Here is a 22,826-nt window from a genome sequence, read left to right as displayed (position 1 = left end):
GGAGAGCGGCCGAAAGAGAACGGAATATCCACGCGCCGGCTCTCGCGCGACTGCGGTCACCCTTGCCCGGACGCGGTCGCAAGGCCGCTCACTCGCCAATTCATCTACGCTCGTTTGCGAAAGCTAGCGTCGTCCAGAGAAGGGGAAAATGGTGGCCGCTTGTTGCGTCCATGGCGCGTCGCGCGCCCTTTTCTCACACCGCGACGTCATCCCATGGCTCTGTTCCCAGCTGTGCTTCCTTTTGGTTCTTCATTTATTTTTTCAGCCTCTCTCCACACAACTATTCCGCGGCTATAAAAGCTGGCTCTCGCCGCTATACTTTACATCAGCTCCAAAACATCAACTCAACAGACATATACATCCCAGGTCGCAGACGACTCGTGCACTGCTCGAAGATGAAGGTGAGGCGCGTGGTTTTTCAACTCCTGGGCGAACCTAGTGATGATGTGTTGTTTTCGTCGTGCAATTTTGTGTGTTTTGAATTGTCACAATCTTGGTGAGAGTGCAATATTCTTTTTGTCTTTGAAAAATGTCGTGGTGAGGTGGTAATTTTCCGGTTTCCCCAAGTGCCGCACATCGCTGCTAACACACGTGTAAATTTACGGATCAAACTGCGGAGTGCGTAGGCGAAAAAGATATGTACTCAATTTAAGCTTTTATTGATTGTGACTTTTTTAGACGTGCGTGAGACATCGAAGAAACCCAAGGGCCCAAAAGGTCGTCTGAGACACCTACGCCAGGCTTTGAACAAACTCACGTTTTATGCAATTTCAATGTTTCTGCGTAACGAAGTTGTAAGCCACGACTAACACAAAATTGAAGCTGTCCTTCTGTGCTCTGGACTACATTAACAATTAGCCCGTCTATTATGCCTGTCTTAGGATTTAATTTCCAGCGCCAACAAAAATTCCTCCTAACTTAGAGGACCACTGGGCCTCACGTCCTCTGAGTTGCGAGGCCCCTTTTTGCTTGCTTCCCGCAGGGACTGGTCACTGGTTTCCTTGATATTGTTTTGAGACAATGCAACTCCGTTTTATCTTTGAATTTGTGATGATTACCTTCAATCTGCTTTTTGGTTACGTTAATTGTACTTTTTTTCAAAAGCAGGCAACATGTGATTGAAGCTTGAATATTTTTTATAACCGTTGCCTCGATAATAATGTATAAGACACGCTCGCAAGCCCGATAAAACTCTGCTAATGGCAGAATACAGCGTGCACGAACTGACCTCAAGCAGGTCAATTTTTCATGCATACCAGTCTGAGGCTTATGGGGTAGTGTAAGTCGTTTCCATTGAAAATGGTTTCGTCGGTATGGCCATAAATGTTAACGAGGCTGTGAATAATGTGCAGCATTTTAAGAAACCTTATTACTTGGACGACTAATGAGTCTGAGGTTCTGACGTGTTCTTCAGAGTTTTCTGGCGTGGTGAGAGCTCAAAGCTTGCGTCGTTTTCTTTTTGGTGTTTAAGAGATGGTACGCTAGGCTCCAGAGAAGTGCAAGCCGAGCGTAAGCCTATTTCCCCCAACAACGGTTGATGAATAGGTACACGAAAAATCCTAGTTTCCACAAAACTATCTGGCAAAAAGATTACTAGAGATAAAAACCAGCTCCATACAAAGTGTGGGTTCACGAAGCATAGCAAGGGCTCTGTTTAAGGGAACCCTATGACCTTTGTACGGCATGGCCCTTTGTAGTTTTTTTCTTTTTGCATGACTTAGATTCAATGCCTACCGACCCAAAAATGACAGATTTTTGTGGCTGATCCCTCAAATGGCTATGTGCTACCTCCTTCGGCACCTCACTATCCTGCCTTTTAGATAGTTCAAAATTAGCCCTTCTTGTTTGCAATGCAGCCCCTGTGCCTGGCTGTGTTGGCCGCAGTGGCCTGCTTTGCCCTCGCTGAAGACGCAAAGAAGGGTGTCGCCGCAGACGCCGGCAAGAAGGACGAGAAGGTCGAGGGCCGTGGTGGTCTTATCGGAGGAGCTGGAGGCTACGGAGGTGGCTACGGAGGTGACTACGGAGGCGGCTATGGAGGTGGAGTCGGCCCAGTCGGCGGCGGCGGATATGGTGGTGGTCTCCCCATCGGACCGGGACTGGGCCACGGCGGCGGCTATGGCGGAGGCGCTGCCTATGACCAAAGTGCTGGCGGCTTTCAGGGAGGCTACAAGCAGGGAGCCTCCGGATACAACCAAGGTTCGGGAGGCTTCGCCAGTGGCGACAGCTCCCGCAATGTGCAGGGATACAACAACCAGCAGGGCTACAGCTCGAGCACGGGCTTCTCCAAGACTGACTCCAACCGCTACGGAACCGGTTTCGGACAGCAGGGCTCTGGTTTCGCCGGTGGCTCCGCCGGACAGAAGAGTGGTTTCGGGACCCAGGGTTTCGGCCAAACCGGCCACGTCGGCCACCTTGGTGGTGGTGGCTACTAAAATGTAAATTACTCGATTGTTTCATTACTGAATTTTTAATGCGTTTCGTCCTACACCCATTTTGCAGCGCGCTGATTTATGAGGCAATGCATGTCGGCGGTGGGACATACATGAGACAGGGTAACCAAATGGCTCTCTCGGTAGCTTGTTTGCAGCTTACGCACCGTGCAACGTAGAAAACCTAGAACGCAATTAGGACACTCTCTGTAACTCCCACAAGATTATCATAGCGGCAAATGTGCACCTATCTCCATTCGGCCCAAGTGACACGCAGAACACAAACCGTGTAGTGTTCGCCATTACTTTAGCCCGAGTGTATGCACATTTCCTTTTTTTTTGCCCTAGGAACCACTTGTTCCCTTCGATATGTTTGATGACGGTAATTTATTACACATGCATTGTTAGCAAACAGCTCTAATTTTTTATATTGCTTAAGTTAGTGGAGTGGCCGGTGCTGTCGCAATACAGTGTCGTGTCTGCGGGCGCAGCTGCGGGGCAAGAAAAAAACAAATCCGCGTAACACATAATTTAAAAAAAAAACGCTTGCATTTTCGTGCACCCTAATCAGTACATTAAATGTAAGCATATAGATTTGGTCCCATCATTATGTTCGACTGCTTAGACTCATAACATACGCAAGAAAAGCGCAGATAGCTGTTTGTTTTTTGCAGAAGTAAAGCTTCAGCGCGTAGTGCATGGCGATACCACGCAAGCTTTCTTAGATTACGTCTGCTTTTTTCTCGGATTAATCCTGAATTTCCAAATCCTAATTTTAATCATGAAGTGATGACGTTCTACCGCATGTATCATTTATTATATAGGCAGGCAGATTTTTTAAAAACTGAAATAAACAGTATTTATGGTTTGATAGAAAATTTGTAAACTGAATTGCAGAAACCAAAGTATTTACATCTTGCCTTTAGAGCGCACGTTCATCTGTGGTGTGGGCTGAAGCACTTGTGGACTTCAGCTTTTTGAACTGAGATTGCGTGAATTTCTCTACAGTTATTCGGCTCTTATGACTTTTATTACCGTTTACTCGCTGTCAATAAGAAGGAGTGGATATTTGTAGTAGGCCAAGGAAGCAGACGGGACGCGGTTTCATCTGTACTGCCCTATTTTCGCCTTTTGTCGCGGTCAGCCATCTTCCACGCGCCTGTAAGTCACTGCTGTGACATTTGATGCATCTTCTATGGGTACAAAAAATGGGGGCCGGCCAGGGGCAAAATGAATTTTGATAACTGGACCTCAATGCTGTAGATTGGCACCCGAGTGTAGAAACTCCATTTGCTGCAGCTTAATGGGGAACCTAACCAGAACATAGTATGAACAATCACCAGCCACCTTCAACAAGCAGAAATGGTACTAGCAGTGTTCCTTGCGATCTTTCAATCTGTGGAATTTACGGTCATTGCAATTCATTGCATTAAATTATTTCTTTCGGCTTTCTTGCAGGAATGAACGGGCAAATCTAGTCGTCCTCTGAGCATCATTCGTTGATCGATTTCTTCTCATCGGGGCTGCCTCATCGTCGTCAGAAGCTCAATGGCCATTTCCATTGGGGCTGAGGAAACTTCAGTCTATATTAGCGAAAAAAGAAACACTCCCACGGGAAAAGCGACCTTTTTAATCGTTATTTTTGTTAATAAAGTTATATACCCTTCTTACTACGACATCTTGGTCACTTACTGCTTTTGGTGTGAGATATAACTACAATTTAGCCAGAAATACAAGCCAAATAAAAATCATTCACGAGGTGAAGTCTTGATTCACCACCGGAAGCCGAAGACTTCTGTAACCTAAAAAACGCGGTCTTCATCTGGTGTAGGCTTTTTATGACACCCTGCAACTCCACGCACCTGTCTGCATTGCTCATATTTCAATAGCAGCCTAAGAGAATGAAATTGTGTGTGCGCTGCGTTAGATACTTATCCTTCCACCGCAACAATTCTTTGCAGATATAATTGCAGCCGATGATCACTCGGAAAATATTTGGCATTTTTGCACTCATTGCAAGCGCGCAAACCATGTTATAGTTGACCGGTGGCGGATTACCTGCACCGTAGGCTTCTCTTGCGTGATATCTGCCCATAGATTGCATGGATATGGGCAAGCGTAATGGGCAAGCGTGTCATTTGCGTAAAAGAAAATATATTTGGTTTCTGAGAGACTGTTTTTTCAAGGAGGGGAAGCACAAAACCGCCTAACGCAACGTAGTTTGGTGCACCCTAAAAATATATTACTACTTCACTGTTGTCAATGTATATCAGAAGAAGTACATACGCAGTGGGGGATAGGAGTAGATAGGACACGCCTTCTGCTATTGCGCAAGCCCCAACCTTAGTTTCTAAGGTTGGGGCTTGGGCAAGTTGGTTCATGTTAAAAAAAAAAAAAGGAGAGCAGCGCAAAAGGAACGATGCACAAGACGACAAAAAAAGGGCAACCACAAGCGCTGACTTGCAACTAAATTTTTATTTTTCGGCATGTCACATATATACGCTGACAGTCAAAAAATAAAAAGAAAAGCAGGACTAACATGAATGCTCCAGATAACCTAAGCGATCGTAACACTGCACCATCACTGCGTCATCGCAACACTGTGCTACTGCGCAATGTGCCACAAACACGTGCTGAATAGTTCAACGTGGCAGCAGTAAATTAAGTGATTCCTTACATGCACCGGATAGCCCACAATTTGAAAAAAGATATGAAAACGGGATAGTGTGAGAGCTTTATTTTATGCGCCCGAAAAGCTTTCTGCCATAGGTTCTACAGTTAACAAAACAAAAGAACCGTGCAGTCTGGCTCTGTTAAGCACGAAAACCTGTTTGTGGACTGCGTTGAAGGCGTCGTGCATTCAGTTACGCGTTACTGCAGCAAAACTTATGTAGGCGAAACTTATGTAGCCCTAATAAAAGAGTAAAAGAACATAACTATAATGTAGATCGGGTGATTAGTGGCCATTTAGGTGTCCACTGTCAGGATTGCCGCCGCTGCGCCCCAATCTTTCACAAAACGCATGTTATTGCAGAACAAAAATATAAAATAACTAGAGAAATCACTAAGGCCACAAAAAATAGAGCGCCAAAAAGGCAATTGCGTGAGCGCGCCCTTGTTGTCCCTCTCCCAAAAAGAGATTCATTTTCTGTCCCACAAATACTTCAGCACGTGTAGGTGGCACACGGTCATAGTGAGTGTGAGTACCGCTTGGGTTATCTCCAGGATTTATGTTAGTCCTGCTTTTCTTTTTATTTTTTGACTGCCAGCGTATATAAGCGACAGGCCGAAAAATAAAAATTCAGTCGCAAGTCAGCGCTTGTGGTTGACCTTTTTCCGTCGTCTTGTACATCGTTCCTTTTGCATCTGTTCTCTTTGTAAACTTTATTTCCCCTTTCCCTGCCAACCAGCGTGGTGAAGGCAAAGTTTTTACCAGTCAACCGAAGCCTGCCTAAGAGCGCCGGGTGTACAGCGTCGCGGCAATTTCCTTCCGCATTGATTGATTGATTGATTGATTGATTGATTGATTGATTGATTGATTGATTGATTGATTGATTGATTGATTGATTGATTGATTGATTGATTGATTGATTGATTGATTGATTGATTGATTGATTGATTGATTGATTGATTGATTGATTGATTGATTGATTGATTGATTGATTGATTGATTGATTGATTGATTGATTGATTGATTGATTGATTGATTGATTGATTGATTGATTGATTGATTGATTGATTGATTGATTGATTGATTGATTGATTGATTGATTGATTGATTGATTGATTGATTGATTGATTGATTGATTGATTGATTGATTGATTGATTGATTGATTGATTGATTGATTGATTGATTGATTGATTGATTGATTGATTGATTGATTGATTGATTGATTGATTGATTGATTGATTGATTGATTGATTGATTGATTGATTGATTGATTGATTGATTGATTGATTGATTGATTGATTGATTGATTGATTGATTGATTGATTGATTGATTGATTGATTGATTGATTGATTGATTGATTGATTGATTGATTGATTGATTGATTGATTGATTGATTGATTGATTGATTGATTGATTGATTGATTGATTGATTGATTGATTGATTGATTGATTGATTGATTGATTGATTGATTGATTGATTGATTGATTGATTGATTGATTGATTGATTGATTGATTGATTGATTGATTGATTGATTGATTGATTGATTGATTGATTGATTGATTGATTGATTGATTGATTGATTGATTGATTGATTGATTGATTGATTGATTGATTGATTGATTGATTGATTGATTGATTGATTGATTGATTGATTGATTGATTGATTGATTGATTGATTGATTGATTGATTGATTGATTGATTGATTGATTGATTGATTGATTGATTGATTGATTGATTGATTGATTGATTGATTGATTGATTGATTGATTGATTGATTGATTGATTGATTGATTGATTGATTGATTGATTGATTGATTGATTGATTGATTGATTGATTGATTGATTGATTGATTGATTGATTGATTGATTGATTGATTGATTGATTGATTGATTGATTGATTGATTGATTGATTGATTGATTGATTGATTGATTGATTGATTGATTGATTGATTGATTGATTGATTGATTGATTGATTGATTGATTGATTGATTGATTGATTGATTGATTGATTGATTGATTGATTGATTGATTGATTGATTGATTGATTGATTGATTGATTGATTGATTGATTGATTGATTGATTGATTGATTGATTGATTGATTGATTGATTGATTGATTGATTGATTGATTGATTGATTGATTGATTGATTGATTGATTGATTGATTGATTGATTGATTGATTGATTGATTGATTGATTGATTGATTGATTGATTGATTGATTGATTGATTGATTGATTGATTGATTGATTGATTGATTGATTGATTGATTGATTGATTGATTGATTGATTGATTGATTGATTGATTGATTGATTGATTGATTGATTGATTGATTGATTGATTGATTGATTGATTGATTGATTGATTGATTGATTGATTGATTGATTGATTGATTGATTGATTGATTGATTGATTGATTGATTGATTGATTGATTGATTGATTGATTGATTGATTGATTGATTGATTGATTGATTGATTGATTGATTGATTGATTGATTGGACAGTTGCTTAGAGAACAACCGCTTATGTAGTGGCGTCCACCCGGTGAGGCACTGCGGGTCAGTTGGCCCGCCCACTGCCCGTAGGTTGGGTGAGGATTAGCATCTACAAACGGGGCTTGTTGGAACTGCCCTACCACGTGGTACCGAGTGCAGGACAGGTGGACAATTTGAGAGAGAGAAAACAAGACTTTATTGAGAATATCCGGCGTGCGGGTGCGGATCAGGCCACGCAGGGCTTTTCCGTACCCTATCTAGCCCGTGGCTATGTAGACCTCGAGGGTGGGCCTGCGCCGCGACGTCGGCTACTGGGTGAGTCCGCTCCAGCGGGAGGGTCCCCCGTTCGCTCTTGCCGGGCCAGGGCGTCCTCGCGCCGCTGGATGGCGAGCAGCTGCGCCGCAGAGTCGGGCGAGCTGATGTAGTCCACAATGTCTGGCGGTAGTGAGTCCAAGGTAAATATAAATGGTAGCGAAGGTTCGGGCAAAAAGCGGTTCAGAACCTATTGCCAGCGACATCAGCATGGGGGCTTATGGGAGTGGCGATTGAAGCGCGACTAGGTGAGGAGGGAACAAACACTAGTAACAAAAAACCAAGTTTTGTTCAACAATAAAACAACAATTATATTTTACGAACTATATTTATTTCTGAATCACATTTATTTAGGCACAGTGTATAAATAATTTATGAAAATACCGTTCATTCTCAAAAACCTTGTTTGTAGCGCCCTCTGAAGAATGGCACATGTCATTGCTTTGTGATGCAGTCCTTGTAGTGATCGGAAAGGCGCTCCTAAAGTTCGTCTGCTAGGAAACGCCCCTCGCGTGTTTTGGTGGTGCGCATTTGCATTCGTTTTTCCTTGTTAATTTGGTGTGCACCTAATTTTTGCTGTGCGTGGAGTTGCGAGGTGCGTTGTATCGTCGGTGAACACATGTAGTACCGTGCCCGGCAGGCACGGTGAACTACGGGACGCTGCTGCCAATGGTTGGAGCGGAGCGCTTTCCTCGGTACCTACGGAAACGATGTGCTGTAAAGGTTGCAACAGCAACTCCCGTACGCCTGGCGTTTACTGCACCATTTTCCTCTCATTTCCACAGGTAACGCGAAACTATTGTACTGTTAATATGTGCACGGGGGTTGTGTAAGGGGACGTGGTGGTGCTTCGAAAAAAATGGGTCTAAAGCTTTGTTATGTCACAGTTATCTCTTGATTTCACCTCAGGCTGGCTCAAAGCAAGTTGTGTCAATTACTCTAGGATGTATCGGCGTAGTACTACTCGAATTTAAACGAGTCGCTTTAATTGTCTATCTCAGTGTCTCCTCTATTGCATTACAACGCTTGTAGTGCTCGTTGCTTCCCGCACTTGTATACGCAAGCATTATTTCCATCGCAGTACTGTGTTGTGCTGCTCCGTGCTGCGCTGCTGCCAGATCTTTCTTGCTATGTGCTTTTACATCCTGCCGTCGCTTTCGTTTGCATTGATCTATTTTTCTTCTTTTTACTTATCTGTTACGACACTTGCCTAATAATGCAACCAGGAAATTGCAGGCGTGAATGCTGAGTGAACTTCTGTAGAAACCCTTGTCTACTTGATAAGACGCCGGGACAGCTGCAGTGTGCTCGCTGCACTTTCGTGAATCGGCATTCCTGCGGCCCGGTTTTCTGCGTCAAGATGCAGTGCCTAGTTCTTTTCTCGTGTTTCGAAGTAGTTCTGCTGTTGACGCTTTCATTGCTCATAATGCTATGTGTTACAGGTAAAGTGAATTTTTCGGCGCGTAAGGAAAATCATAATGCATGTAGTGCCCACCAACATTTTGTACTTATTGTGTACGTGCTGATTTCTTGCAGTGTGGTAAATTTGTTTTATGTTTATCCTGGAATAAAATTCAAATGTCTTGATTATAGCATGACTATGCGTTATTTCTTCTCTTAGAACAGAAGTACACAAACTGAGCAAGCATTATATAACCTTGATCTATACTTAAGGCACGCACGCAACCTGCGTATGTGCGACGCAATTAAACTTAGCAGTGGTGTTGGTAGAAATTGGTATCTGGGTAAGAAGTGGGCACGTTTTTTATATGAAATGGGGGCCGGGGAGAGTGGTGAAGTGTCATTTTGTGCTCTGTATCCCAAGGCAGAAAAAAAAATTGTCCGGGGGGGGGGTACGTTTGCCACCATATGCAATCAAAATAAACAACTGATTGCTTTTATACAGCAGTGGAATGCATGAATACAGAATAAAGGTTCAGAGAAGATGCAAGATGTTTTTATAAACACCGAGGCAAATCATACGACAGTATGCTAAAGTCCGTTTCTCTAGTCACGAGTATAAGCTGGCGTTGACTTGAAGCACACACGCCAAGGGCTCGCCAACTTGCGTCAGATGGCAATGACTTGAGCCCTCAGCAATCAGAGTCCTGCTAAGGCTATTTTGAAGTCAAATTTTCCCGCTAATGCCACCAAAATGACGTCACTTTCTGACCGGATCTTACGTCACATCCTGTTTATTTTTTGTTCCGCCGGAAGTGTTCCCTCCTCACACAGATGGCGCTAAGCCCCATGAGCAGCTTAAGAGCCGCCATTTTCTGAACGTATGGGCTTCTATGGAAGCTTCGCTACCAGTTATATTTACCTTGGTGAGTCCGGCTCGGCACCGTCTTGCTGCACTTCACAGCCCCACATGATGTGGGCTAGAGTTGCTGGTTCACGCGCACAAACACTGCACTGCACTTGCACATAGTATCCGGGGCACACGTGTCGGGCGAGGGCCGGCGTGAGCACCGTGCGGGTCTGTAGTCGTCGGAGAAGGACGCCTTCGCGTCTGCCCAGCCTCGGGTGAGGCGGAGGCAGCGCTCGGCGCCCCTCTCGGTACCACGACAGGATGTCGCCGTACGTGGTCAGCGGTTCCGCTTGGAGGTCGACGTCTTCCGCGGTCGAGGCGTAGGGGGCGCCGCACGCTGCGCGAGCTCGCGTGCGACGGCGTCTGCTGTCTCGTTGCGGTTGGCCGCTCCACCGGCGATGGGTCCGACGTGTGCCGGGAACCATCTGATGTTGGTTGTGGTCGACTTGCGCGTGGGGAGCAGGCGGGCTGCCGTTTCCCCGATGCTGCTTCTGGCGAAGTTGGTGATGGCCGAGCGGGAGTCGCTCAGGATGGTTGTGGTGTCGGGGTCGCTTCGTAGCGCCAGTGCGATGGCAGCCTCTTCTGCTTGCTCGGCGCCGGGGGCGCGGAGGCTGCAGGCGTTCAGGATGCTTCCGTCCGTGGCGCGGATCACTACGGCCACGAAGGTGTGGGGTCTGTCCGGGAGTTGGGCGACGTCCACGTATACCGCCGTGTTGTCTGTAGCGTACGTCTCCGCGAGTGCGCGGGCTCTGGTTCGCCTTCGCTCCTTGTTGCGGTCCGGGTGGACGTGGCGCGGGAGCGGTGGGACGACCAGTTGTCTGGCAATGTCGTTGGGTATCTTCCTGTGTTCGTGGGTGTCTTTCGAGAGCGGCTCCGTCCGTAGCGGGCGGAGGCCGGCCCGTTGCAGGATCAAGCGACCCGTTTTGGTAGTACCGAGACGGGCGAGCTGCGCGGAGCGCTGGGCTTCGCACACCTCTTCCAGTGTGTTGTGTACGCCGAGGGACGCAAGGGCCCGGTTGCTTGTGCTGTGGAGAAGTCCCAGTGCCGTCTTGTGGGACTTGCGGATGGCTGCGTTGATCTTGTCCCGCTCGTGCTGCAGCCATCAGTGAAACGCGCCGACGTACGAGACGTGGCTCATCACGAACGACTGCAGCAGTCGCAGGAGGTTGGGCTCTCACATGCCGTCGCGGCGTGTGGAAATCCTCCTGATGAGACGGGTCGCGATGCCCATCCTCGTGAGTAGTTTGTCCAGGGCCGTGTGGTTGGTGTTGCCCGAGTTGATGTGGAGGCCGTGCACTCTGAGGCTGCGGACGTGCGGTATGGTCGTGCCGTTCTCGGTGCGGAGGGTGATGTTGCCGGCTTCGCGTTCGGCTTCCTTCCTGCGGTGGCCGGGGGGTGGCAGTATAAGCAGCTCCGACTTTTGCGGGGAGCACCAGAGGCCCGTGTTCTTCAGGCAGGCCTCGATTTCACAGATCGCCTCTTGCAGCGATTCCTCGATGTGGCCGTTGGTGCCGCGCGACACCCAGGGCGTGGTGTCGTCGGCGTAGATCGTCTGGTGGACATGCGGCAGGCGGGTGAGGCGCTCGGCCACCGGGATCATGACGATGTTGAACAGGAAGGGAGAGATGACGGACCCTTGCGGTGTGCCGACGCTGCCCAGCTCCCTTTCGTCTAGTTCTAGGTGACCGCCGTGGATGCATGCCGTCATGTGGGACAGGAACGCTCGAATGTAGTTGTACGTTCGTTCTCCCAGCCCCACGCGGTTGACTTGTGCCAGGATGGCGGAGTGGAGCACGTTGTCAAATGCGCTCTTGAGGTCGAGGCCGAGCACTGCCTTGTCGGTTCTGGTGGGGGACTCGAGCAGGTCGTGTTGCAGGAGGAGCATGGCGTCTTGTGTGCTGAGCTTCGCTCGGAAGCCGAGCATCGTGGTCGGGTAGATGTTGTGCTCTTCGAGGTAGCTCTGCCAGCGGTTGTTGAGAACGTGCTCGAGCACCTTGCCCGCGCACGTCAGGGAGATCGGGCGCAGGTTCTCGATGCCGGGCGGCTTGTTGGGCTTTGGTATGAGGATCGTTCGGGCCGTCTTCCATTGTTTGGGGAGCTAGCCCGAGCGCCAGCAGTCGTTGTAGTACCGTGTGAGAGCCGTTATGGCGGTGTCGTTCAGGTTCCGGAGAGCCTTGTTGTGTACGTTGTCCGGCCCGGCCACCGACTTGCAGTTCAGGTCCTGCACCGCTCGGCGCACTTCCCACTCCTCGATGTCGCCGTCTTGCTCGGGGTTGGCCGCCCCTCGGTAGTCCGGATGCTCGACGTTCGAGGTGATGGGCAGGTACTGGTCGTTCAGGCGCTTGCAGAGCTCCTCTGTGCTGAGGGTATTGGACGCCGTGTGTAGTATCTGGGACAGGCGGTGTTGTTGGTAGGACTTGCTCTGGGTGTCGTCTTTGAGGTGGCGAAGCAGCTTCCATGTTCGGCTCACGTGGAGTTGTCCGTCGGCCTCGTTGCAGATCGCGTGCCACTGCTGGGTACAGAGCTGTCGGCTGTATTGCTCGATCTCGCGACCGAGGCGGGCGATCCGCTTGCGTAAATTGCCGTGGTGGCGGTGTTTCTTCCATCGCCGCTGTAGGGACCGGCGCGCCTCGATCATGTGTGCCAGGCGAGGGCCCATGCTCGGTATGGAGTCGTCCGTTTCGATCTCCGTGGTGACTCGCTTCGTGGCGTCCACCAGGCAACGCGTCCATCGCTCGATGTCGTCGATGGTCGGTGCGATGTTTTGCTGACGGAAGGCATGCCAGTCCACCAGCTTGTGAGTGCGCTTGGTGGTAGAGGTTCCCGATACTCGCAGGGGGATCTCGACTTCGATAATGTAATGGTCACTGCCGAGGTTGTGGCCCGTGTTGGAGGACTGGCAGGTGGAGGTATTGACGAATTTTTATGCAAGGCTTGAAGTAGAGGGTAGGAATTACTTTGGAGCCTACCGACGACAGCTCGTCGACTCAGCCAGGGGAGGGGGGGGGTTCGTACAGATGTAGGAATATTTTGTGTTCGTGGCAATAGAGCGCCAGGGGATTGGTGTGGCGGGGGGGGGGGGGGGATGTGAGATGGAGGGTGACATCATTGTCCCGTGAGTTACCGTGCTGAAAAATTGTCTGGTATGTGTGAACGCAGGCCAAATCCCAAATTATCGATATATGGGTGGGGGAGGTGAAATGGGAATAGATGAGCTTAAAGGGAGCTTGTGGTCGGTCTCAAGACCGCGCGGAAGTGCATATTCAGAAGCGGGGTATCTGTATTATGGGAGCTTCGTGGAACCAGTATGTCACAGGCGCGATGCTGCAGTGAAATATCACCAGGGTAATTCCCCGTTCAAAGCACATAAGCATACTTCAGTGTACCTCGGATTCCGTGTTACATGTGGCGTAGGCGTAGAGTAGTGTGTTAGTTCCGTGCCTGTCAACGCACGTCCATGGGTTCAATTCCCTTCCTGCCGGTGATGGCAGCTGTCATCGGCATTGGCTGATTCCTATGGGTGCACGTATGTAGGCCATCAGCCTGAAGACCTTTTGGATCTCCGGACTGAGAACCTATGTATCTGCATCATGGAAGCTTCATGGAACGTGTATGACACACACGCGGTGTAGCAACCGCCAGCATAAGCCATATTGCTTTCGCATTTCAAGCCCGTAAGCAGACTTCAGTGCACTTTGAAAACCATGTTTCGTGTTGCGTCAGTGCAGAGTGCAATACAGAAAAAATAGTCAGGGTAGACTACTGTGAGAGCACTAGCCTGTAACCACGCGTCCGTTGATTCAATAATTCCTGTTCCGGCTACGGCTTATTTCTTATCTAGATGAATGGACGTACATTTCGGGGTCTCCGCTGTTTACAACGGTGGGTGTTTCATCTGACGGGAAGCATTAGGCTTTCAAATTACAAATAAAATGAAGTAAATAACGAAAGGCTTCCTCATTTTACAAAGCCGCACGCCACCGTAGCCCCCAAGGGGGGCTTTGAACAGGTGCAGCTGGTCCTCCGGGTGCACGCACATTCCCAACACTCAGCGAGCCCGGTAGAGGATGGAATCGAGCCTTAATGGCCAGAAACACGTGAGGTTGGCTCTCGTGCTGGGATACTGCAGGAATGGTGGACGTCGGAGTAGGTGGAGGGCAAATAGGTGCTGGTCTGCAATCTGCGTCAAGTTGAGCCCACAGCAGTAGGGAGCTAGCGGTGGGGATGGCGGTAGTAGAAGCGACTGTAGCGATGCGAGAAAGGGCGTCAGTATATCGGAAAGGTAGGTGTGAATGCCGAGTTGGCTCTCCTCGGAGGGGAATGCCGGAAGTTGAGTGTGCGGGCAGCGCCATGTGCCTTGTTACGGCCGGGGAGGGAGGCGTTCACGGGTGTGCACACTATCTGAATGGTGGGGGCTAGTTGTGAGGGGTTGGAGGACCTTGACAGCCTGGTCAGGGGCCACGAAGGTTTCAGTAGCGGTAGGATAAAACGGTGAAAACAGCGCCTAAACGAGGGCAGTAAAACAAGACACACACAAGAGTGCTGACTATCAACTGAGCACTCCTTATTTCTCCGCACAATGTAAACTGTCTTCGTTTAAGCGCTGTTTTAACCGTTTTATTATGAACCAACTAGCCCAAACTTAAACGTTAGTAGCGACTCAGAGCCCGTCAGGACGGTGAGATTACCTGTACTGGTAGGAGGGGTAGCTGCCCAGGCTATGGTGGTTTCTTCTGCTACTGCAGTTACGGCGTTAGGTAAAGTGGCCGAGGTGAGTATGGCCCCGTGCTGTTCACGCCTGCTCAGGTGGCCTAGCTGGCTTAAGGTAATATGGGCCTGGCCATGAGGTGGGGCTCCTCAGTATAGAAGCGCATCCTCTCTAGCGTATAGGTCAAGCAAATTTTGTTCATGAGTATCGATGGTGGAAGACGTTATGCGGAAAAGTACGCGAATGCGAAAAAGCGTGTTTCATTGTGACACCAGAATACCTCATGATAGCACGCGCATAGGTAGGGCTCTACCCCACGTTTCCTACCACAGTCTTCAGATCAGCGGGATTGGCACTCGGTCCGCCGCTAAACCCTTTTGCATCTTGTGGCACCGCGCACCGATTAAACACGACTGTACCTTCTAGGCGGTAAGCTGCGATGGGTGAGAGTGGTAACTAGCCCCATTAATCGCTATCTCCACGAGGTTCAACTGAACTGAATTCGATTCAATTTTGATTCTCTGAAAAGGAACTGTAAGTTTCTCTGAGACGCGGCGTTGACATAGTTCAGGAAACCTGGACAAAGTGTAGCGTACAGCGTGCGTCCAAAGAAGAGTGACTACACAATTCGTATAATGAAAGCATAACTAAAGAAGGAAGAAAATAAGACCTAGGTACTATGAATTATGTCAGTAGAACAATTATGAACTGATATAAATGCCTATTGTTCGAATATGAGAGGGGGGAATACAAAGAAAGACTATGACGTGCAGTCTGGGTCAAAAGTTCCCAGTTCTCAGTGACGGTTGCTCGTAGCATTCGGGCTCCACTATCGCAACGCTGCAATTAGAGTTGTGGCAGAGCGAAGCACCGGTGGCGGCACGGTACCCGTTAGGTGACCGGCGCTACTGCGTGCGCGCAGGGGCCGAAAAACTGGTTGTGCGAATGCGCAGGTGTACCGGATACCATACCGGGACCGGTTCTCCGCTCTGCCATAACTCTCTACTAACAGTGCTCGCTGACGCTCCCCGGTTGCGGGGATAAAAGGAAGCGCGGTGGATTATTGCTCTTGGTTTATCGCTGCCGCTCGAAGAACGATATTCCTTCTCACCCTCTTTTATCCCCGCAACAGGCAAGCCTGTGCTACCACCGTTAATAGTAGCACCACAATATCGGTGCCCGGCTGGTCCGGGCAGCCTCACGGCGACCTGGAAACTTTTGACTAATCCTATACATTACAACGCACATACAAGAATTCAGCAAAATACAACTATCCAGTACACCAATAACTGATGATTCACCCGCAACGTTAAAAAACAGGTTCGCAAGTATTTTTAATAGAGTCTGTAGTCATTTTAATACAACACATAAGGTGTTTTACTGAGCGAGACACCCGCCGTCCCAGAAACGCACGACATAAATTCCATAGGCTGCTACGCGCTTCATTGCGCGTCGCTCTGAAATAAAATCGGAATAAAAAAAAACAGCTTCGCGTGCCTCAGAAATAAACGCACAAATCAAGGATCGCGTGCTGCTAGGGAACGCCTGGGCGTGTGCAGAAAAAGTGGAAAAGTGAAGAGAGCAGTGGCGGCAGCGGTAGCTGTTCGGTGGCCTCTGTCCGACCGCCGAGCTTCTCCCTTCGGCCGTTGGTTCTCTCGCCCAGCGGCGCAGTAATCCCCAGTGACCCAAGGTGCTCTGCGCGGCCCTGCTGCACAGGGTTTCCGGTGGATCATGCGCTAATCTCTTTAGGTTATGAATCGTTAGAAATGGGTGACCATGTATCCGTATTTCTTGCGTTCACACCGATTCCTGCGTTTTCTAACCGAGCCAAGTTAATACCAAAATTACCGAGCAATGTTGAGGAACAATTGATTGCATGAAGCAGTCACGACCCAAAATGCTTACATATCATCAATGCGTACAATAGCTCGAATGAATTTCTAGTCGTAGACATCCTTCCAATATTTGAAATGAAGGAGCAAATGAGGCCCTTCTGTCTGAGCAGCAAATCAAGGAGCAAATGAGGAACGTCTGTAGGGCCCGTTCCGGTCAATTGTAGTCAGGTCTCATCTGCAGCGGCGTATCAGATGCGGAGAGCAGTGGGCGGCCAATATCAGCGAATTTATGTCTCGTCGGCACTGAAGAGGCTCCACTCGAACCAAAGAAACCCAAGCTACAACTTGAGAAGTCATGGCGGTATGTAATTGGAAGACCTCGATAAGAGAAACTATCTCTACGAAAATGAGATGGTGTCGCCTGCTACTCTGACCCGCTTTTGTCAAGATAGTACCAAATATATTGTCCTGTCAGCTTCGTACGTGTCCCGCCTTGGGTTGCGCTGCAGAAAATGCACACAAATCAACACTACCAGTTGGATCGCAGGTTAGTTTTTTCTACGACCGGCTTTATAGATAGCGACCTCCCACTTGCGCCGATGCGGCGTGCCGAATTTGTTGTTCCTTGTTTGGTTCTTTTTAGTTTTTTCGACGCCACTGCACCAGCTGGCGCTGTATTTAATCCCCATTTCTCCGCTGCATACGCGTTTGCTCACACTGCCATCGCTGTTACTTCGTCTTTCTCGCCGTCCGTTGGGACTAGTCTTTGCCGATTCACATTAGGGGAAGTGCACACCTTCTGCGGGATCGGCGGTGTGCTCAAATAAGAGTTTTTAACGCCAAATTGTTACCTCCCTAGGCTGGCGAAAGCAAGCACCCGGCCGGCGTCCAGTGAACGCGCACTCACCCGGATATCGTCCCCCCCAAATATTGGCCGCGTATCTGCTACTTTCGTTTGTAAACGTCGACGCAAGACTATAGTCGACTGGCGCCCCTGGCAAGTCATAGCCTCCTGTATAACGCCTTGTGCCTGCTCAGTGCCAGAAATTCCACCGTTCTCTCTGGTGGCGCCCTAATCCCAGATTCCCCTGTGTTGGCGAGGGCAGGTCAACATTTGTCTTCCACCTGGCAACAATGGGTGGTTTTAAAAAAGTGGTCAAGGCCCTTGCAAACAAAAATATATGTGTTGTATTAAGTAAACTCTGGCTCTAGCACTGACGGGCAACAAAAAAGGTATAAACCTTCACGAGGCCTTTCACGAAGCAGACAAATAACACTTGACTGCGGTAATTACAAAAGAGATGGTCTTTCTTGGGGTACCTTGTTCGTTCGTAAATACTTTAATGCTAAAGTTTTTTTTGCGTTTCCCACGATTCAGCCAGAAATGTTTCGGGTGAGTTCGCTAGTGGGTTTGTGACCCACTGGGAATTGATCGCTTATTCGGTATCTGATTGGTGAGGGAAAAATGAATATAGCGAAACTCGAAACTATTGTATCAAGTTACTTTACGTTTTCACGGCATGAAAGTGTGCCGACATGCACTATGAGGCACAAATAATGTAGGTTGATTTCCAAATAACCTGTTGTGTGTATAGGCGCGTGCTGGTTTTATACCAGGCTTCTAACCAGTATGCAGGCTTATTGAGCAAAACGAGTAACCTGTATGGCAAACATACAGTAAGACTATGTTTGTTCAGATTTGGAGGGATATTTCGGTACAGCCATATCATCCCAATATTCAGATAGGCGTTATAGTAAAACTGCACTCAAGAGGAGGAGGACCGCGAGGAGGAGAAAGCTTTAACAGTAAAATCGAGCTTGTCAGTGGGCAGGCTCCTCAGTCCAAGACGAGAGAGTAAGATTCATTCTTCAATTCACCAAAAGTCATCTCGAGTAGGCCAGGATTTGTTCTTTGCGACTGAAGGGGTTGGAAAACAATAAAGAGCTGTCTGGACATATTCATTGGTATCGAATTGCGTTATGATGAAAATTGGCATGTATACTATTTATTGCGTTCGTTAGCGAGTATATCAAGTTTTCAACACCGTAATCATGCCATAACTGTTCGGGTTGAGATTGAGTTCGTTACGATAACGATGGTTCGATAAAAATTAGGTGCACAAAAGCCGCCTTCGAGTACTGTGGGCCACGTTATCTGCGCCGTAGCACAAATCTCATTGCATTGCATATCCACACGAACTTTGTGAACCTCGCAAACATCCCCAAACCTCCTAGGACGTTTGGGACGGTGTAGAAAAATGAATGTGTTGGGCACAGAAAAAAGAAACATTCATCTAACACAAGTCAACAACAACGAAAGAAATAGAAAACACCCGTTTTATTTCCTGCTCTGCGACTCGCTGTTTGATGCGTAGCATTAGACTGTTGAGTCTTCATAAGAGCATCTCAGAAATAGTTAAGGGAAGCCTACGCATTTTGAATACTTATCGAGGAGCTCTGAGCACTGAAACTCGCAAATACGCTAGATAGAACGAGTTACACACGATCGTCTGAGCGATGCTCTCTGAAAGTCGTTCTCTCTCTTCTCGTGTGTTGTAAACTTGTGCGGGATAAAGCTTGAAATTATTCAGAGCTGTCAGAATCTGATTGAAAACACGCTTTTTAAAGCACCAAAGCATCAAAACGGGCGATTTCTAGCAAAGGCACTGCTGCCAGTCACAACCGGACGACCGCGGCGCGGGTGTAGCAGCGGCGCGAATGTAGCAGACGACAGCGTAGCGGGTCCCTCCCTAAGCCAACGTCAGATCCAGGGGGCGCCACTCAAACATCTCGTCGCCAATAGAGAGAAATGAACTTAGTGCATGCTGAATCCTTATCCTAAGCTTATACAGGGGCTAACACTGACCTCAAACACTGACCTCAAACAGGGGCTAACCTCAAACACTGAGTATCGCCTGGAGCTAAAGTTTGAAGTCGTCATTCTTTTTGAGCAGCCCGGAATTGCCGATTACCGCGTCGTCAATATATCTACTACATGCGCGATGGCACCATTTCGTGGAGCAGCGGCGGCGGAGAAATAAAGGGGGAAGAGAGTGGGCGCGTACCCTCTCGGGGACCGTTACTAGATATTAGCGGCAGAACGAGACTGAATGGACTCGTAAGTAAAAAATGGAAGCTCAACGGTTTGGACTTCTTTAAACAAAATTTAATTCGTATGACTGAATTATCACTAAACACCGAATCAAGCATAATTATTTTTCAACTGTCTCTTGTCGCAATGACAACCATGAGGACAAGTATACATTTTGTTGTGAAACTCCCGTAGCGAACCCAAAAGGGCGAGCGTGCAGGCGGAACAGTACACTGAACGCAGTTTAGTAGTTCTGTGGCGCCACGCATACAGCTTCGGTCTTTAATATATTGGCTCATGAAGTCCAAGCTCGCCGTTTTGCTGGCTTTTGTAGCTAAGAGACGCCTTCGCGTAGCAGATGACGCCGAGGTTCGCATCGGCAAGGCAGAGCAGTTCGCATCGGCAAGGCCATCAAAAAACCTGGGAACTGGGCACCCCCAAAGCGAACGAGCTGCGGCAATGGATTTCGGGGCGATAGAGCAGACACAGTCGGTTATACAGGAGGCTATGGGCAAGTACATGCATCCCTTCTCTTTCCCGCTCACCCCTCATGGGGTTCCTCTCTCGTCTCGTTCCTTCCACAATTACACGCTAGTTTGCTCAAGTCAGTTTAAATTTACCGCATTCCACTGCTCCAAGTCGGGTGCCTCGATGCGAGCGCTGCCGTGCGGCGGAGACGCGCGTGAATCGAGGCACAGGACTACAACGTTTGTAGAACCACGTTGCCCTACTCCACGAGAGTTCCAAGCGGAACGCGGAACCGATAGTGTAACCTATCGTTGCTGTTGCCGTTTGATTTTTAAGTGCGAATGCACTTCTTAAGCGACCCTGAATCACGCGTCCACCGCCGTCCGTCCGTCCGCACCACATACCCACTTAGGGCGATTGGCCAAGAAGAGTTCCTAATTTCTTTAGCACATACCCACTTAGGGCGATTGGCCAAGTAATCTGAATCACGCGTCCACCGCCGTCCGTCCGTCCGCACCACATACCCACTTAGGGCGATTGGCCAAGAAGAGTTCCTAATTTCTTTAGCACATACCCACTTAGGGCGATTGGCCAAGAATCGGGCGTGAGAAGGGCTAATGCACCCGCTTAAAGGAGTACTGACACGAAATTTCAAAGCTGAGATCCGCTCTAGCAATCAAGTACAACGACAACACAAATAGGTGTCTGTGCATGGCACATACCCACGTGGGGGATTGGCCAGGAATCGGGCGTGAGAAGGGCTAATGCACCCGCTTAAAGGAGTACTGACACGAAATTTCAAAGCTGAGATCCGCTTAGCAATCAAGTACAACGACAACACAAATAGGTGTCTGTGAATAAATGCATCTTTCTTTCTTTGTAGTTGTGTGTGTGTGTGTGATCTCTCTTTCGCGAACATTACCGAACCGCGCAAATTCAACTCCTGCATTCGCACTTTCACATTCTTCCCCTCGGGGAAATGCGGGGAAATTTTTTTAGGATTCCGGCAGGTGGCGCGGGCAGCAGCAGGCGACCGTTTTCTGCAGTTGATGTAGTATTTTATTTGCTATCTCAAAAAGCAAGAATCCGTAATTTTTTTAATAAAGGAACACTGAAAATATCTCTCATGTATTGATTTGCGGGCTTATATTTGCGTAATGCCTTGTTCTTGTTCAACAATGTTGACAAGTATGAACATTAACACCGGACTTAGATGTTTAGATTTGGCTGTGAGTATATATGGCTATTGCGCAGATAATGTTTCCCTTTGGCCGGCTATCTGAATCGAGTGACATACGCACAGACATACAGACAGACAGATCAAAATTTTCCCGTTCAAGTAGCCCAAGAAAGACGTCGTCTTTAAAACTGTCTACAGCTGCTAACCTTTTGCTTACGGGCGCCGTGGCATTCCAGGCGTTCGATAGCGCGCGTATATCCGAAAGAATAAAACAAAGAAATATTCGGCGCGTTTCGTTCTATACCATGGAACAAAAAAAAATTACAGGAAGACACAACTTGCGCGCACTGTTTCATATAATGCACCAGAAAGGAAAAAGAGTAAGAAACAGTCGGCACGCGGTCAATTTCCATTAGGTTACCATGCGTAGCAAGCGTATAACAACAAAACAACTAGCGGGCGTCAGAAATTTCCCGCGCAGTTTTGGTTGGCCTTCAGCTTCTCAGGCAGTGTAACAGCAGCATGAATAGTGATTCTTGAAAAAGTAGCTGCCAGACTCACTTTCAGCACCAGACTCACTTGAAAAGTGATTCTGATGGTGAAGTTTTAGGCTATATGTTCGGTTTAGGCAGGAGGCTAGGCGACAAACCTAACACCCCCCCCCCCCCCCCTCCCGCGTTCACGAAAAAAGATGCTGAAAGATCCTACAATATTTTTACATCGTAATTTCAGTGAACACATGGTACGTGATGGTATTTGTTGCGTATACAGCTAAGCAAGCGCTGCAAGAGCGCGCCAAACGCGCTTTGTTTTCACGAGGTTCTTATGGCTTCCGTACGGGGCCAGCGGTTGTTCGGCTTGTAAGCTCCTACAAGCGTGACGCTCCAGTTACGCTAAAGACGCCGCATCTGCTGATGTGGTTGCCTTCGAGTAGTGCTTCGTTCGCTGGAAAAACAGTTTACCCGTAAAAATGATGGCGTTTGTACGCACAGAATTGCCCTGTTGGGGTGTTTATACAAATTCGTGCCTTCCCTGCGAACTTTTGGACGTGCATAGACGAGTATCACGTCAAAAGACAGCTCCTCGACGTAAAGCAATAACCGTAAATGCTTTCGCATGTTTAAATGAACGAATATGCTCGAACATAAACACTTCTAGTCGAGCTGGCTCATATGGTAGCAGTGTAATTTAGTTGTTTATTTTGAAGTTTGCATAGCTAAGAAACGCTTCTCGGTTTAACCGTCAATTCTCGTTGCAGGCCGGTATTAAAGGTAGTGATCGGTACAATCGGCTTAGATAAATACGACCACTACTTTTT

At 47.7% G+C, this 22,826-nt stretch overlaps 1 protein-coding gene across 2 annotated transcripts; it reads left to right on the top strand.

Annotated features, from left to right (window-relative positions):
• Positions 1-242: 242 nt before the first annotated feature.
• On the top strand, positions 243-4,099 carry LOC144179064 (uncharacterized). 2 transcript variants are annotated; one of them, XM_077707258.1, is made up of 3 exons: positions 243-401; positions 1,857-2,435; positions 3,888-4,099. In XM_077707258.1, exons 1-2 carry the CDS (start codon positions 396-398, stop codon positions 2,430-2,432), a joined length of 582 nt encoding a protein of 193 aa, XP_077563384.1. In that variant the 5' UTR covers positions 243-395; the 3' UTR covers positions 2,433-2,435; positions 3,888-4,099. The 2 variants fall into 2 exon arrangements, with proteins under 2 accessions (XP_077563384.1, XP_077563393.1); XM_077707267.1 differs by lacking the exon at positions 243-401 and having other exon boundaries at positions 1,851-2,435.
• Positions 4,100-22,826: the final 18,727 nt, after the last annotated feature.

This window comes from Haemaphysalis longicornis, unplaced genomic scaffold, assembly GCF_048455015.1.
Source record: "Haemaphysalis longicornis isolate Haplotype H1 unplaced genomic scaffold, Haemaphysalis longicornis Haplotype H1 scaffold_1, whole genome shotgun sequence".
In the NCBI taxonomy this organism is placed as follows: domain Eukaryota; kingdom Metazoa; phylum Arthropoda; class Arachnida; order Ixodida; family Ixodidae; genus Haemaphysalis; species Haemaphysalis longicornis.
Note: the sequence above shows the minus strand (reverse complement) of the source record. Positions and strands in the feature narration are given on the sequence as shown.